Source organism: Pelmatolapia mariae, linkage group LG7 (assembly GCF_036321145.2).
Source record: "Pelmatolapia mariae isolate MD_Pm_ZW linkage group LG7, Pm_UMD_F_2, whole genome shotgun sequence".
Classification (NCBI taxonomy): Eukaryota; Metazoa; Chordata; class Actinopteri; order Cichliformes; family Cichlidae; genus Pelmatolapia; species Pelmatolapia mariae.
In genome coordinates, this window is record NC_086233.1 from 43,741,172 (window position 1) to 43,754,308 (window position 13,137).

General features: G+C 40.4%; 1 protein-coding gene across 1 annotated transcript; it reads right to left on the minus strand.

Moving 5' to 3' along the window:
- Positions 1-998: 998 nt before the first annotated feature.
- snupn (snurportin 1) lies at positions 999-12,827 on the minus strand. Its single transcript, XM_063480985.1, has 9 exons — positions 12,743-12,827; positions 11,082-11,246; positions 10,146-10,329; positions 9,645-9,749; positions 4,439-4,535; positions 2,885-2,982; positions 2,622-2,699; positions 2,057-2,137; positions 999-1,964 (listed from the first exon to the last, which is right to left on the minus strand). The coding sequence occupies exons 2-9, from the start codon at positions 11,237-11,239 to the stop codon at positions 1,644-1,646; spliced, it is 1,122 nt and encodes a 373-aa protein (XP_063337055.1). The 5' UTR covers positions 11,240-11,246; positions 12,743-12,827; the 3' UTR covers positions 999-1,643.
- Positions 12,828-13,137: the final 310 nt, after the last annotated feature.

Genomic DNA, 13,137 nt, shown 5'->3' on the forward strand with positions numbered 1-13,137 from the left:
CTGGAGATAGGGGGAGATCTGCTGTGGCAACCTCTAAAGGAAGCAGCCAAAAAAAAGATTAAATAATAATAGAGTTTACATTTTTGTTTAAACATTTTACCCAAAATATGAACATTAATGTAGGCCTATAGTAACAGTCAGCAGAACGGCTGTGTGTTTAGAAACCACAACTTGGAGATGGTTACAGTCTATGAAAAATGATCTGCCCATCAAGGAAGTGTAGCAGTATTTCATGGGCTAAGTCTTTTTTTTTGCTGGTGGAAACAGAGAAAAGGTCAGGGCATTACTAAAGTATACATGCCCCACCCTCACTGAATCATGACTGTGGATGACTACTAATTAAGCAACCTTAAATTTAATTTACAGAGAAATTATAAACGAATAATTGAAAACAGAATCGAGGTACTTAAAAAAAAATAAAACTATGGAAGCAAAGGGTGAAAGGTATTCTTTCTTAGAAAGACACTATCAACATCAGACAGCCTAGATGTGGTAACCTCAGGCAATCGTCTGTGGCGTGCCTGCACAGAGGATGTGCTGGCACAGGTTGCTGAAACATAACCCCAACAGACACTTTCACGTCTTTTCCTGTTGACAGTTTCCGCCCTCCTCTTCACGGTTACGCAAATGGCTCAGTAAGCCAAATGTGGCTCAGCTCACAGGAGAAGAGATGCTCATGAATACTGCTAATGAGTGCTCTCTCAGTATTACGAGTCATACACTGGAACATCACCTATACTGACAGAGCAATCAAGTCTGAACTGTCTGCCTAGGGCTTTTAAAAACAACACATTTTATGTATCCACATTAACATGTATATTTTTAAGGTTATCAATGATGCCAGCTTTTCAGTGAAGGACTTATATTACAATGAAATATGTCATGTTTAGCTTGCACTAATATTTTGACAAAATGTCTCAAATCAAACTGATTTAGTCTTTTAACAAAACTGCAAAAATCCAGCAGTCTGTGGTAACAAAGTGAATAGCAAAGCAAAGGCAGATAAAAAAACATTTATTTAGAATACACAGTTTAAAACATTTCCTAAGCAATTTCAAATTCAACATTACATTGTAAAAACCCATGTCCCTGTTGCTGATAAGCACTAACTAACAGGATGTGACCAGTCAGCATTACCGCGCCTTCCAAATTGCTGAGTGTTCATTCTGCAGACTCTGTAGCGTTTGCTCAGCTAATGAGCGAACTGCTCCAAAAATTTCTGCAATAAACCTGCATAACCCTGACAACAGTAAGGATGAGATGCTTCTTTTCAAGACCCTGCTCAAGTGAAAAAAAAGGTAGATCACAACCTTCACTGTGCTGCACTTCGGCCATTTATGCGAACACGTTTCTCATTCTATTCTAACTGCAGCTGCAGACGTATGATGTTAGGAATATGCATGTGGTGAAATACTGCGTGAGCAAAGTCTTTTCTAGAAGGTACAGCCGGTAAGTGTCAGAACGTATTTTCTACAGCACAGGTCCAGTAATCTGCACTCTGAGGACGTCCAGAGCAGTGCCGGATTAAAATTAGCCATGCTTTGCAATTGGTCAGATCTGCAGAACCATTCAGAAGACATTCTAAAGAACCATATATGGGCTTTCACCACCATTTAGAATTTGCATCTCGTTAAGCCTCCCAATCAGATCTCCATATATGCTTCTCGTATTGGTGTCTGTTTCAAAGAGTTCAGAGCGTCCTCACTGCCCTGGTTTGGAGTAGACAGGTACTCTAACTCATAACCTCCGCTTCTGTTGGCCGGGCGGACTTCACTTGATGTTTTCTTATGTTCCAGTATCTGCTGTAGCTGATGGCTGGCATATTCCGGCTTCTTGGTGAGAGGTCCTGCAGGAACTTCTATACCCAGGATGTCAGTGACCATGTAAGGGCGAAGCCAGCCGACCAGAGGGGTGCTGCCAGGGGTGTAGTGGGTCTGCCGATGGTAGAAGAGGAGACCATCCACCTGCAACCGGAAAACCAGAATTAAGGCAAACATGAAACACTGTTTGCATTTAAAGAATAACTGGAGATAAATGATTCACAGTCTGCTCTTACACTGAAGCTGTACTCTGCTGCCAGGGCTGCCTTTATTGATTCTGCTGTGCAGTCTGTGCTCTGGAGCCCCACAAACCGGAACTGTGGGACCAAACAAAATCAGAGAACCACACTGCTAGCTCAAAACACAATTTGCCCTCTTGTCACATGTGAGAATTTGCCTTCCAGTGATGAATCTACTCAATAAGCACTGAACCTGATTTAGCACAGATTTGGCAGTTCCACACAAACACTTAAGATGAATAGGTGGACCTTGAACTCAAGCTCTCTCAGGCTTCCACAAACATCCATAACCTTAAAGATGTGTCACTTTAGGGCGCATTTAATACAGAAATTGGGGGACTGATTTTCTTTTTTCTCCACGGCCTGAGGAGTTCCGCGTTTAAGTTTGGGATTTTATTCAAACCATGTGTGGAAATAATCAGCAAGGCACAACAAACACAATTTAGACAATGTGCGACTGTGTAAACACGTTGCAGTGTCCCAATTAACAAACAATAAACTTGGACTTTAAAAAAATGGAGGCACAAAGAAAAAGGCTTTGATTTGTGGTGCTGGTACACACAGGGTTGCGTTTGGTGATCTCCGATAGGCTGTCGGTCTCCTGGACTTTGGACTGGAGCCAAAAGAAACGGAACTCGGTCTGTTGATGAGAAACCAAGCAGTGAAAACAAAAAACTGCTTTTCACCTTCTGAGCCAATGAACTGGACAACATGGCAACCCCCCCAAAAAACCCCAACATAAGGCACATCTGTGTCCCAGACTCTGCTACTTATGCAATTAGACAAGCATTCCTGGATTGCTGCAAGATTAGAAGACAGTCTTACTGGGCAGTCGTAGACCGGGTGGCCTCTCCAGCACATGACGTCCAGAATGTAGTAAGTTCTGTCCACCTCGCTGTAAATGCAGTCCAAGATTGTGTAGTCTGCATGCAGCACATTACAAAAAGAAGATTTAAACTCTTATTACAACTTCATTCTCAATGAATAAAATCAAATAAGAAGGTATAACTTCATATTACAAAGGACCAGATATTCACTGCTGTGAAAAAGTAGTTACTCTTTTCTTGATTTCTTGTTGTTTATTTTGCATATTTCACAGACTTACATGCTTCAGATCATCAAACAAAATATAATATCAGATAAAGATAACCTGAATAAATACAAAGTGCAGCTTTTAAATAATGATTTCATTTATTAAGGGATATAAGTTAGCCAAACTACCTGACCATCTGTGACCCAGTAATTACCCCCTAATCCTAACAGCTTGTGCAACAACTGCAGCCAACTGTTTGCGATAACTCATAATAATAATTTTGTCTCACTCTTCTTTGCCAAAATTGTTTTCATTCAGTCACATTGGGGGTTTTTAAGCATGAATGGTCGAATGGTCTGTAAAGTCATGCCAAATCCATTCCAGACTTTGACTAGGCCACTCCAAAACTTTCATTTAGTTTGTTATTTAGCCAGTCAGAGGTGGACTTGCTGGTGTATGGCTCATTGTACAGCTGCATAATCCAACGATTTTTTAGACTCAAGGAATGAACCGATGGTCAGATATTCTCCTTCAGGATTTTCTGGTAGAAAAGAGAATTTATGGCTCCACTAATTACAGCAAGTCGTTCAGGTCCTGAAGCAGCAAAGCAGACCCAGAAGATCACACTACCACCACCATGTTTGAGTGTTGGTCTGATGTTCTCTTTATGAAATCCAGTGTTAGTTTTACACCAGATGTAACAGGACTCAAACCTTCAAAAAAAGTTCAACTTTCATTCTGTCAGCCCACTGAATGTTTTCCCAAAAGTCTTGGGGGATTACAAAGATGTTTTGGTCAGCAGTGGTTTTCTCCTTTGAACTGTTTGCTCGGGCTCTTTGTTACTGCTTTGTCAGGTTTTTAAACTTGTCTCTTTTCTGTAAATGCCCCCCTTGAAATCAGGTTTTCTCAGTAATTTCCGCTTTGGTAGTTTTAATCTGAGTAAAAATCTCTTCACAAGAAATGCAGTGCTGCCTAAACTAACGGAAATATCTGAAACTCACATTCCATAGTTTTCCTTTCTTAAATGATAATATCGTCTAATCAAATGGAAATCGTCTGCACTTGTACTTCATACACAAAACTCCAGCCTGACAACTACTTGCCTAATTCCATGTAGTGAGCTGTACTGATTGTCCCACTAATATAGGTGGAGTTGAAAAGGATGTGAAAAAGCTTTGTGATTATCACATTAAAAAAAAGGCCTGGAAGCTGTTTCGATGTGGCTGAAATGAAATAAACTCACAGGTGAATGGGAGAACCTGCTGTTTGCGGAGCACTTCCTCGTGTTGTTAAAATGCCTAAGTGGCCCATTATAGAGATCCAAATACACAGTCGGGCCCACCTACCTTTTCCCATAGCAGAGTTGTGTCTGTTCCCACCAGGCAGCAGGGAGGGGAAACGGTTCACACAATAGCCACTTTTGGTGTACGCTGCAGTGGAACCCTTTAGAAGAAAACCAGAAACAATACAGGAGGGAAGAAACCACTGTTATCATTTCATTTGCATGTCTCCACAATTCTGTCAATGTGAGCATTAAAGAGCAGGAGTTAGAAACGGCTTTAACAATGTTTATGTTCAACTGTTAAAAGGGAGAAAAATAACTAGAATTGTATTTTCCTATTATGCTTGTCCTTATTTTCTCCATACATCAAAGGCAGCTATCAGACAAGTGCAGTGCATTTAGAGCTCCGCATGTAAGGTCAGCTCATTTAAAAGCAATCATAGAGATAATAATTTACATTCACTGGCCACTTTATTAGGTATACATTGAGCACAGCTACACTGCTTCAATCTGACTGGAAGGGAACAATAGCTCAAATTATGACTCGCTACAACCAAAATATGCAGAAGAGCATCTCTTCCGGTCAGCATGACGTTGAGCCTTGAAGCAGAAGGGCTACAGCAGCAGAAGAAGTGTGATGAATCTCAATTTGTGCTGTCACATTCAGTCGATGGTGTAAACACGAAAGCACAGATCCATATTGCCTTGTATCAAGGGCTCAGGCTGCTGATGGTGGTGTAATAGTGTGGGGGATATTTGCGGCATCTGAGCATTGTTTGAGACACCACAGTTGACCCAAGGACTGCTGCTGACCCTTTATAACTACAGCGTAAAGGCAGATCTGACGGCAGAAGCAAGGTGACGTAAAAAAGCAGCGAGTGTATCATCACTGAATGTGTCACAATATTGCATTTCCTTGCAAAATCCCTATGATCAAATTAACTGCTCGCCTCTGTGCAATAAATGAGGCAAAGCTCTTCACATAAGTGTAGCAAGAACTTTTATGACTCATGTTGTCAGTTTTTAATTGTAATGTAGTTGTAATCAGTCATTTAACGCACAGAGAGGTAATCATATAGAGAAGGAGCTCAGTTTTCACAGCACAGTTTCACCAACAGTATGAGGACCACAGTCTTAATCAAGCGTGAATACTTAGTCTCATTCACCCTTCCTCGGGACATGGAAAACATCTTCATCTTAATCTGGCAACCTTTTTTTGTTTGTTTGTTTTTGGTGCTGATTCAGGGAATTCATTGACAGCGAGCTCGAGCCGTGATATAATGAACAAGGAACCAGATGACTGTAGATGCCCAGTCATTATGATTTTCTCCATGGTTGCATCAGAGGGTGTGTGGTTTCAGTAACACTAGTACAACACTAGCTTCTGGGGGCAGTAAGAGGGAAAATGGGGGCAGTTCAGTTTCCTTGACATGACAACAATTTCAAGGAATCTTATCCAAGCATTTGACAGCCTTGCCATTACTCATGAACATCAACATCATCAGGTAAATTGCATATTTAAGGCTAAATCACATAAACAGCTGAGGAAAAAAAACTCCAAGTGCACTTTTTCACAAGAGGCTACGATAGCTGCTTTCACTTCCCTAAACTGATGTCTTGGTGACGATATTGAAATTTCTACAGAGGATATAAGATCTTAAAGGGTTTGTCTGCGGTTGGGTTTTTGACTTTCTCGTTTCTCATGAATCAACAGAAGTCGTCCTGGGGATCACCGCTCCCCCTGCCTCCACGCAACTTGACTCCAATTTTGCTCGTCAATTTGGAGTTTTGTCACAACACAGTTCATTCTCAGAACACCTTCTATTCGACATACTTTTCCTCACTGCTGGTTAATGAACTGCATCTTATTTCAGATGATCTTTGCAAAACAAAATAATAAAGATGAAACACTTAGTGTGCTGTAATCACGCTCCTGATTTTTTTATTTTGTTTTAAAATCCTTAGTTGGTACAGCAGTGCACTCCTGCTCCCTCTTTAAAGCTCAAACTCACTATTTATTTGAGCTCTGACCAAATCATGCTGGTCGTCAACAAGACTTATCTAAAGGAAGAAAGAGGTGTAAAAAGGCATCCACAGGTGAACCTGCAACCTGCTCTTCTCACTGCTCCTTTTTAGGGTTAAAAAGGCATATTTTAAAGTTCAGTTACCAAGTTTTCTAAACTTAATGAGCAATAGTTTTAATGTATATTGGTGATCTCAATATACACCACACTAGGGCTGGGCGATATGGCCTAAAATTCATATCGCGATATAATTTGAAGCATGTGCGATAACGATATATATCACGATATATTCTTTTCTTCTGTATAACGTATTTTCCACACTATAAGGCACACTTAAAATCCTTTAATTTTCTCAAAAATCTAGAGTGTGCCTTATGAATGAATTCTGGTTGTGCTTACTGACCTTGAACCGATTTTGGCGTGTAGAAATCTGTTAAAAAATGTTTTAGTACAACTTTGGTAAGCCTGCTGATGGACTGCTTGATGGATTGTCAGAGCATTACGGCTGCCGTAGTGAGGAGTAATCTGGGTCCAAAACTCCGTCCCCTTCAGGTCCCAAAGTCAAACGAACACTGAGAGTTAAAAACAGTCTAAATTCTTTCATCTTTAATTAAATCATCAGCGTTGCTGCTTTATCGGGTGTAACAATTAAGTTTAACATCCATGCATCCGTGAAAACAGAATTTATTAAATTTAACGGAGTTAGAAGTTAACAGGAAGTTAGCTCGCTAGTTTATACCTAAACATTTCATACCATGTTCTGACTGAGAGATTTTTGAAACTAATTAAAACGTACAGCTCTGCTACCACTTCCAACATAAATGAAGACAGAAAACTAAACAGCAGTGGCGTTTGCAGGGTTACCGAAGTTAGACTACCTGGTATATAATGTTGTGCTACGCGATTGCTAGCGACACAGCTATGTTAGCATAACATTAGCACAGTGAAGCTGGAGGATGAACGGCAACTTTTTTTCCACTCAATAAAAGTTAACGTGAGGGATTCTGGTGGTTAGGGACACATGCAATCGCATAGCAGGATGCTATACACGGGCCAAACTTCAGTCAGGAGAACATAATTTACTGATGATAATGGTTGTAGCCGCTGTGATACTTTCTACCAAAACAGGCGCAGCTTGATGACATCATCAACATGCGCTATCGCGATAGAGCGATATAGTCAAAATCTCTATCGTTGGCCAAATCTATATCGTTTCTATCGTATATCGTTTATATCGCCCACCCCTACACCACACTAATATTGTTTATGACTTCTGCTCTCCTTCTCCATTTTTTTACAGCCTTGGTACAGCCAGGATTATATGCACAGCAGTAGAAGAACACAAGGGAAGAAAGAAGGGACAGAAAGAAAAACTCTAATGTTTGGATATTAAACATGCATATCAGGTATTTTATCTCCTCTGCACCTCTGAAGCTCCCGCTTTCAAACTTGCCCTGCTTTTTTGTTGTTGGCAATAAGGATTGGACTTGATAAGAACTCAGTGATTCCAATTCTCTTATCGCTTCTCATTGGCTCGGTTTTGGCAGTCCTCACCATCGGTAAGCAGCAATAAAGAAATTACATTCATGCAAATTAATTGCATGCTGTGGGTCAAATGTTTGTGCATGTTTGTTAAAGGTATTTCCCCTTTTTGGTGTGATCAGTGTTGGAGTCATTGCTCAAAAAAGTCATCATTAAACATATAACACAGAACGCCTTTCTTAAAAGTAATCCAGTATATTATTTAATCACTACCAGGAAAAACTAATTTTTTATACTGCAGGTTGCATTACTTTCATGCTACTCTGTAAAATAGCTAAAACACCGTTTCATGATCACTATTTAACAATATAAACCTGAGGCTACAACCACACACCAACACAAATCCTTAATGAGGACACATCTCTAAGATCTTTCTCTTAGTACAATACAAAGCTGACCACACAGAGCGAAGATGAAAACCAGCAGAAAAAAGCCATCGCTACAGTGATTCTGCTTTAGAAACGGGAACAGGTAGCAAGGGAGGCTGCAGCCTGACTGCTCATCTGCTCGCTACCTGTTGAAGTTCAGGGTCTGGCTGCTGGGGTCGGCATTCAGCTTTCACTCTGGGTTCTTGGCTAGCTTAGTGTTAGCATGCTGTCTGTGTAGATGCTTGCAAAGAACCGAAGTTGTGTAAGCAGCATAATGCAGTTGTTTCTATCCTTGGTGCAGTTTGCACTTTACCTTTATCTTGTCCTTTTGTACAATAAAAATAATATGTCTATATCCATACCATGGACTGTGTTGCTATTTCCCTCCTCTGACACATGAACTGAAATCAGCTGTGAGTGCAAGAACTGATAAGCAGGACTGATATGCAGACAAACAATTCCAAGGAATTGGACTGCTGGGAAGAGGTTCTACAAGAATTGGTTCTCAATTCCCATCCCTAGTTGGCAAGTTAAATGAATGGCAATGCAAACACAACACAGTCAGCTCAACTTGCAAATTGGGTGATGATGGATGGATGACCTGTGCTGATGACCTACTTGAGCTCAAATCAGCATGCTGCCACAAGTTTAAAGAGGAAACCCACCAAAAAACGCTCAAGAAGATCCCTTCTGATTATTTTGTAGGTATTTTTCAGCTTTTAAACCAAATTCTTCGCTTTATTTTGTCACTTTCTAAATGGAGAAAAGTGGTATAAGCATGACACATATTAAAAACCTCCATGTTGCTTTTTTTAATCATTTCTGGAGCACGCAGTCATCTTTCTAATTTAATCTACTGATTCTAATCTACTGACTGTGACTCTTTATCGCAGCTCGAGGAAAATTCTCCCAAACTGTTTGCCCACACTATTAAGATATTGGGCAGCGTAGCTCTGACAAGGTGGCTCATTTCAAACACAGACACAATCCACATCGTCCTCTGCAATACCACGAAGGCAGCGTTGAAATAAAAAGCAACAGATGCAAAGTACAACAATCCTCTCCAAACACACTCACTTTAGCACTGCACTCAAACTGCAGGAAATACTGACTGCTGTTTTTCAAAGACTGATACGACTTTTGATCAGGACTGGAAGATGACAATCTGATGATTCAAAAATTCAGAAATCAGTAAGCCTTCTGTTTCAGTCATCGCTGTGAATAGTGACTACAAAAAAGGAATGTTTAAAGAGATGCCTTTAAAGTTACTCGCTAGATTCTGAAATTCAGAAACAGGCATCAACATGGAGGCAAAGAAAAGAAGAACGGCTCCTACCTTAGAGGCAACAATCAGAGATCTTTTGCCCACAGGAGAGACCACCATCAGCCAATCAGTGTCCAGCTCTGATGGTACATCCACTAGCCACTCTGATAGCATGAGCTGACGAGGAAAAGGGACATATCACCTTCATCAATACTTTATTTAAGCCTACAAGAATGACAATGAAAATGAACACAACAGTGTGAGTTATTACAGAGTTTCATGTTTGGTGACCAGGAGCCCCACTTTATAATAGACTGTCATGCCACATTTTAGCTAGCTTTAGTATTCAGAAGTTAGTACACCAAAAAAGACACTTTTCTTTCAGACTCGGAAATAAAAACTTTCCCACACAAACAAACTCTTTTTTCCATGCTTTGTTTGTTGGGATCTGGCTGCTCTATTCTCCAGACCAGAGGTGTAACTTTAGGACTCAAGCGCCCTCTGCTGGAAAAGACAGGAATACAACAAAACTTCACACAGAATGGAAGCAATGTCCATGCATCAAACACTGACCTGGTTTGCATAATGTTTTGGCAGCTTCCTCCTCTCGATCTCCATCTCCTCCTCTTCTGTGTTGCCATCCTGTGCTCGTTCTCCCTTCTCCTGTTTCTCCATATCTTCCTCCCCATCACTGTCTGCCCCTGTCCAATCCCCATCAGCCAGACGCCGTGCATGGTTGACATAGTTTAACCTTTTACTAAAATAAGAAATGGAAAAAGAGTCACTGGGATGCTTTTGCATGGCGCAGTGTAAACATATAGTGTTTTACACCTGTTTTAGCTTATCTCCACTGGTTGCCAGTGAGGATTTGAATGGAGTTCAAGAAAAGCCATTCATGGTTTGGCTCTTTCCTACATCTCTGACCTCTTACAACCCGATTCAGCTTCCAGGTCCCTCTGGTGAGCTGATCAGATGCTTGGAAGTGTCCCATGCTTTACATTTACCAAAACAAGCTTTATAAATAAATCTGAGTTGAGTTGGGGCTGTGATGGTATGGGGGATATTTGTTGACACGCTCCTTCCCCCTTAGCGCCAACTGATGCATGTAAAACGCCACAGCTTGCCTGAGTGTTCTTGATGAATATGTTCATCCCTTTATGGCCACAGTTTACTCATTTTCTGATGACACAGTGCAAGGTAACACATCATGTCATAAAGAATCATCTCAAACTGGTTTCTTGAGCATGACGAGTTCACTGTACTCAAATGACCTTCACAGTGGTGAAGAGGATTTGTCTCCTGGACAAAGCCGACAAATCTGGAGCAACTGTGTGACACAATCATGTTAGTGTTGAGCAAAATCTCTGAGGACTGTTTGCAGTACCTTGTTGAATCTGTGCCATGAGGAATTAAAGCAGTTCGGAATATCAAAGAGGGTCCAGGAAATATGTACCTAATAAACTGTCAGGTAAGACTATGTAGATGCTAAATAATGAGCTGGATGATTACCTTTTTTGCCAATCAAGAAAACGCTGCCGTCGCTCACTCTGCTCCAGCACACTGTACTTGCTTTTGTACTGGGCCAGCCGAGGGTGGGGGCAGGCTGTACTGTTGGGCTCCTTGGACACAGCAAAGCTGGCCGAGAGGGCTTGGGTCAGGTCATCCATGGGGGCACTGAAAATCAACACACCAGTACTTATTTTATATTATAAGGAAGAGTGGTTAATAGGTCTCAGAATTAAGACTACAGGCAACCCAGTGGCTTATCTGTTTCTGTGTGCTAGAGCTCTTGTACGGGTTAGCTTGAAAGATTAACAATATGTACTTCAAGGTAGTCATTATATTCTAATGCTCAGTGTTTGTTGAGATGCACCAGTGTTTATGTGCTTTTAATTAAGCAGATATCTTCTGACAGTTTGGTTGCGCATTTAAATTTAAGCCATATTTAATGATTCAGGCCTATCAGCATGTGTTCAAAGATAGTGTGATAAAGAGCGGAAAGAGTTTCGATGTCTTGATTTCCCTTGAAAAAGGGACACATCTACCTATCACTGAATGTTCATTTAAATTACAATGTTGGATTGTAGCAACTTATTAAAACTATATGAAATAATATGACTAGTGTCCCACTTTCTATTTATGGTCACGGTTGTTTTGCCTTTTGGCACATTATTTGGCCTCAACATAAAAGTAAAGTTAAAGTAAATTAAAACATTTTTCTACAGCACCTTTCAAGGTAAATATCAAAAAGTGCTTCATAACAAAATGCCAAAAATAAAACAACATACAGTTACCCATAAGCAAGTTTGTAAAGACGAATTTGTAGCTGCTTTTTAAAAATATCACCAGACCACAGATCTCAGTCCAACTCCCCACCACGCAGTGGCAGATTTAGTTGACTTCACACATAACACTTTAACGTATTTATAATTAAAGTTTGGGGATTTCGTTTCCAAATTAAACTCTTATTTTTCCAAAGCCCATGAGTAATCGTTTTACATATTCATGATCTTAATAATGACGTGACTACTTGTGAATACTTCTTCATAATCTGTACATCCTTAATAATTCATCAGCTAATTTCTACAAATTAAGTATGTCATGGCCGATTATTTGACCTTCATAAACCAGCTTTAGTAGCAATGTTAACATCCAGTCCAATTTGCCCCCCACGATCACCGAGAGCTAAGGATCATCCTGTATGTACTCTAAATCAAATATAGTCTATAGAAAGTGCGGGTACGAGTGACTTTGCTTGTACATCATTTACACACTCAACTAGGACAAACATGTGCTGATTGACGGGATTTTTTTAAATTTTATTTTAAGCTTAATATTGCACAGGTAATACCAATATAATCAAGCACCAAACGCCCTGGTCTAGTGGGGCATCTGTCTAGATTGTACTTCGCGGAAAAAGCCCAGAAAAGCCTCCTATTACGGACTACTACAACTGGCCAGTCACATAGCTTAGCTGCTAGCATTGCATCGCGCTAAACCTGCTAGCATGCTGTGGTTGCTAACTATGCTAGCAGTTAGGAACTCTGACCCTAGCGCGTTTTGCAACAAAAACGTGCTTTCGTACAAACTATACACAAATACTGGACTCAAACGCTATGCAGTAAACTTTATGAGATGTTAGTTTTCACAAAGCTAGCGTAAACAGATACCTTCGACATTCAGGGAGGATGCTGCCGAAACGTCACGCTGTCATCATTTTTGCCGGGTGGCGTTTTTCAGTTGGCCGACAAAAAAGCTCAACCTAACCCGGAGTTTGTTTTTTCACACGATAGAAATGATATCGGTAACTTATGCGGAACTATTACAAAACACAAAAAACAAAACACTCTCAAAGTTATCCTAGCAAATTTGGCGGTGCTATACGTGTTAAATAAATAAAGTAGGGTAAAAACAACAAAGTTTAAATGTAGGGGAGTTAAAAAGTATAATGGAGGCCACATAAACATGTACTGTATATAAATTCAGTTTAAACGCAGCACTTAAATGAGACTATCACGGCTATATTGTTGCTCGGTTGGACAGTCTAACACCTTATGTCTAAGAA

What these genes read in the sequence shown, in the direction of transcription:
- snupn (XM_063480985.1), bottom strand. Translation starts at nt 11,239, where the DNA reads ATGGATGACCTGACCCAAGCCCTCTCGGCCAGCTTTGCTGTGTCCAAG. An exon ending in TTTCTTGATTGGCAAAAAAG is followed by an intron (nt 10,330 to 11,081) that starts GTAATCATCCAG and finishes TTCTTATTTTAG; the next exon opens with TAAAAGGTTAAACTATGTCA. An exon ending in ACCCGGTCTACGACTGCCCA is followed by an intron (nt 2,700 to 2,884) that starts GTAAGACTGTCT and finishes TCTCATCAACAG; the next exon opens with ACCGAGTTCCGTTTCTTTTG.